At 35.0% G+C, this 5,000-nt stretch overlaps 2 protein-coding genes across 4 annotated transcripts in view; one reads left to right on the top strand and one right to left on the bottom strand.

Moving 5' to 3' along the window:
- The window catches only part of LOC137617358 (C-signal-like), a 98,948-nt gene that overhangs the window by 40,667 nt on the left and 53,281 nt on the right, over window positions 1–5,000 (top strand). The gene's annotated exons all lie outside the window — the stretch shown is intronic.
- Window positions 1–5,000, bottom strand: part of LOC137617728 (uncharacterized) — a 40,630-nt gene that overhangs the window by 24,848 nt on the left and 10,782 nt on the right. The window contains exon 9 of the mRNA XM_068347725.1: window positions 4,043–4,277. Within this exon, the coding sequence (XP_068203826.1) occupies window positions 4,043–4,277 (235 nt within the window). The remainder of the gene's footprint in view (window positions 1–4,042; window positions 4,278–5,000) is intronic.

Consider the following 5,000-nt stretch of genomic DNA (forward strand, 5'->3'; position numbering starts at 1 on the left):
CGTGTTAGTATAAACATGTATAGCCTGACAGGTACGAGGTTGGAAAAGGCTCGTTTTTTTTTTTTTTTTTTTTTTTTTTTTTTTTTTTTTTTTTTTTTTTTTTTTTTTTTTTTTAATATATATATATAAAGATACACAACTGTGCTGGTGGGTTTTTTTTAGGACAACTTATTCAATCGTACAGTATACAATTGCTTTTTATTTATTTATTTATTTATTTTTACGTGGTGGTGCACCATAAAAAAAAGACGACAATAAATTCAATGGATGCAAATAGATAATGGAATTATTCGAAGCTAAATTTTGCGTCAATAGCCGTAGGAGGAGAGGGTGAAATTTTGAAGACAGAACTATAACAGAAGGATTGGAGGGATCGAGGGTGCCTGAGGGTATCGAAATGAAGCTATTTTTTTTTTTTCTAGGAACTAGTTACTAGATAGTTTAAGATCAAGACGAGATGATTTCGATATATGCCTGACCCTGGACCCATACAGTATGGGTCCTGCCCTTACCTACCATTTCTATAAAAGAAACCGTTCAAAAGGTCAAACATCATTTATACGCATTTGTTAAACCATTCCCTGCTTAATATCCACCTCAAAACAATAGTAGCATTTTGGATTCTTCAAACCGAGAGAGAGAAGCTACTAAGGTGAGAGCCTTGTGCGACACTGCTCCAGGGCAGTAACCGCGTTGTAAACTAGCAAGTTTTCGGGTTAGCTGGAATTTTGCATTTCGGTACGGTCGACTTGGCTTGGTCTTGTTTTATCTTTATAGGGCCTCAAAGTTTTCTGCAGCCATTTTTGTTGTTGTAGTAGTATAAAATTTATAATGGGATCCATTCTTCAGGCATACGTAAGACGATGTAATGTCTATATCATATGTAAGAAAGTCTTTGGCAACTATCACAGTTCTCCTGGGTGATCTAATATCATTCGTGACTGCAAAGTATGCTGTCTGAATGTTTGCAGTCCGACATCTAGATTTTTTTTTTGGGGGGAGGGGGTAATAGAAAATGTTTGAGCCACGTTTTCTAGGTTCCTCCCTTTCAAAGAGTGATCTGTGCACCTCCTTAAGGTGACACCTCAGTCGCACATGGTGCTGTCTATGGTGGAGGGCTACTCCAAAGTTTATCTTCTTGCCAGCGACTGAATCCCACATGCACTGCCCTAAATGCAGGGCCTGGTGTAAGAACTGCCAGTTCCAATGCCGACCTGTACTTACCGTCATGCCCCAATGCCAAAGGGACTTCATAATTAATGACTATGTTGGTGTGAATGAGAAATTGAGTGATTGCCCAAGATGAAGGCTTGGGCTCGAGCTAAATTCGCAAACTTTATCGAGCTCTCTAATTTTAGATGGCAAGGAGAATCCTTGACGACATAACAGGCAGCCTGGCTACATGGGACTACCATAGGCATTAAAATATAAGACATCTTGACCAGCCTTATTGCCTGTTACCAGTGCATGCTTCATCCTTAGGAAAGCATCTATAGCCTTCGTCTCAAGAGACTAAACCATAAAGTAGTCAGACTACTCGCTTGGTTAACCCCTAGGAAGGTTTAGCCCATTAGTTTAGTCTTAGTGTGTTCTAGGGAGTGGTATTTGGACCCAACAAGTGAGAGTTGAGTTGGCAGTGGGGAACAGCGTTCTTGAGTCATCCTTACACTTCCAAGCACCCTTGTTACTCCAACATATATTGCGAACTGGTTTAAGTTACATTTCTCATAAAGTGGTGCTATATTTTCACGATATCTTATCTTAATGAGATATACTAGTAGCTCGTCAATTAGAAGGCTACTAGTGCATCCCATTTCTTAGATTTTTTTACTTTAAATTTTTTCGTTTGTTAACACACACACACACACGCTCTCTCTCTCTCTCTCTCTCTCTCTCTCTCTCTCTCTCTCTCTCTCTCTCTCTCTCTCTCTCTCATAACGGATGGTAAATTTTGAGGTATAGTGTGATAGCAATTCGGAAGAAACCCCTCATTTTAAACATCGTGGATTAAACAGTGGCATAATCTAAACAAAGAAGTCATTGTGTATTGGTACAATGTCCTAGAGACCGAACAATATGGCCTTGCAATCTGCGTTAAAGAGGGCTTTGTTAAAGCCCGCTGGAGATCCCATAAAATTTGAAATATCTTGAATTCGATTACCATAATGTCAGTAACCGCTAGGAATTGTGATGCAACAGATTTTTAGATATAGTGTCTTGTGGTTATGCATAAAGGAAAACAAAACTCCAAATATATGCTGTATAAAATGGATACTCTAGTCGGGTGTTTGAATGGGAGGAAACAAAAATAATAAAAGAATTTGCACCGTATTTATTTGTATTTTGAGGATCAAAATTATATATATATATATATATATATATATATATATATATATATATATATATATATATATATATATATATATATATTATTTATTTTTGTATACACACACACACACACACACACACATATATATATATATATATATATATATATATATATATATATATATATATATATATATATATATATATATATATATTCTATATATAGTACCAGTATATATACATATATTTTATATAGATAGTATATATATATATATATATATATATATATATATATATATATATATATATATATATATATATATATATATATATATATTATACAGATATATATATATATATTATACAGATATATATATATATTATACAGATATATAAATATATACATATATATACGTATATATACAGATATATACATATATACATATATATATACATATATATACATATGTATACATATGTATACATATATGTATATATATATATATATATATATATATATATATATATATATATATATATATATATATATATATACTGTATATATATATACATATAACAATCGCGTGAATGTCGTAATCACATTTAAGAGTGGTATTTACCTTTGAAATACAAGTTTCACAGGATTCTCTAAAGTTCAAATTCAGACTAAGACTGCTTCGGCCGTAAAGATGACACTCCAGAAGACGAGAGCAAAAAGGAGAATAATGACAGGATAAACTACCTTCCGACAGAGAGATAACACTTTCTCGCCGGTCCAACTGTAAAAATAGAAATAGAATTTGTTAGTTAGGTTGAATAATGTTTTATTACGACAGCTATAACTACACAGTATAATGTTACGTGTGGTGAGAATTTCTTTGTTTATGAATTGCAGGAATTGTTCGTTTATCGAATTAATTATCATTAATATAATTTGATAATGATGGCAAGTATCTGGCAATCACAGGAACGAGTCCGTTTTCTATGAACAGTACACCAGACTGAAATATACTTTAGTCTATTGGGTGTTCTTTTTTAAACACTGCTCACCGAATTCAAGTTCTTTAAATTCTACAAGAATCATAAAGCAAGTTTCAGTAATTGCTAGAACATTTGAATTGAAAGATGTTAAGTGTATCTAGGGCACTGCAGACACACTAATAGATTTTTGCCGCAGTCCTTCGATCCGTAGCTGCACCCACTTTCTAGTTTTCTATTTTATCTTAGATTGTTGTTTTCAGCTTCTGGCTGTCTAACCTCTCTACTGTTTATTTCATTTTGTCACTGGGATTTTTTCTTTAGCGGCACCAGTACTGAAGGCCATACCAGGCCCCAACGCTTAGTTTAAAGGCTACTCATGAATGGCAGAGGCAAGGAACAGTGACAATGCCCTAGCTAGCAGGACAATGCACTAGTGGTTGACTATACAACATATGATCAGCACCCAAGCCCACTTTCTACCCAAGATAGGACCAGGGAGGGCCAGGTAATGGCTGCTGATGACTCAGCAGGTAGACCTATAGTCCTCCCTAACACACCATTCTTAACTCACAAGGATGGTGAGGCTGCAAACACCATAACAAGCTATCGAGTTTGAGCGGGACTCGAACCCCATTCCGGCAAATCGCTAGGCAGGGGCGTTTCCAAACAAACAAACAAACAAACAATGAAATATATTACCCTCTAAAAGAGATGCTGGGCGATTTCTTCACACCATCGATGACCGGCGAGACCAGGTCCCTTCTCCTGAAGATGTCATCATCTTCGTCTCCTGGGGGGAGGAATTCCACCGCGATGTGGACGAGGTTGATGCTGAAGATGACGAAAATGCAGAAGAAGAACCAGAGATCAACCATCTTGATGTAGGCCGTGTCTGGCAGGTTGCTGGAGACCTGGTCAAACATCGTGTACAACACCAGCAGCGTCGTTAGGGACATCATTGATCGCACCTGTTAGAATGTTACACTAGATCGTTAGAATGTTACACTAGATCGTTAGAATGTTACACTAGATCGTTAGAATGTTAATCTAGATCGTTAGAATGTTACACTAGATCTTTGATGACAGTTTGGATGATTTGAAACATTTTATATATAAGAAAATTGCAGCTGTAAACGAAAATTGCATGAAACCATTGGATGAAATAATGAAATTTTGTACTGGATGATGTGAGATGATTTATATATAAGAACATTGCAGCTGTAAAAGAATGTTGCATGAAACCATTGGATGAAATGATGAGATGTGAAATGTTTTACATATAAGAACATTGGTGCTGTAAAAGAAACTTGCATGAAACCATTGGATGAAATAATGAGATTTTGTACTGGATGATGTGAAATGTTTTATAGATAAGAAAATTGCAGCTGTAAACGAAACTTGCATGAAACCATTGGATGAAATAATGAGATTTTGTACTGGATGATGTGAAATGTTTTATATGTGATAACATTGCAGCTGTAAAAGAAAATTGCATGGAACTTCATTGGGTGAAATAATGAGATTTTGTACTATGACTAACGTGAAAACTCTCTTTAATTTGTTGCTCAAAATTATTAAATTTGCTAACGAAGGAATTTATTTTTTTTATTGGGATAGAGTTGCTATTGCCTACAGAATTTATTGTAAATCACTGGAGTAACCATTAGAATTCAGAAAGCGTGACTCTAATG

The sequence above is a fragment of the Palaemon carinicauda genome, chromosome 23 (assembly GCF_036898095.1).
Source record: "Palaemon carinicauda isolate YSFRI2023 chromosome 23, ASM3689809v2, whole genome shotgun sequence".
In the NCBI taxonomy this organism is placed as follows: domain Eukaryota; kingdom Metazoa; phylum Arthropoda; class Malacostraca; order Decapoda; family Palaemonidae; genus Palaemon; species Palaemon carinicauda.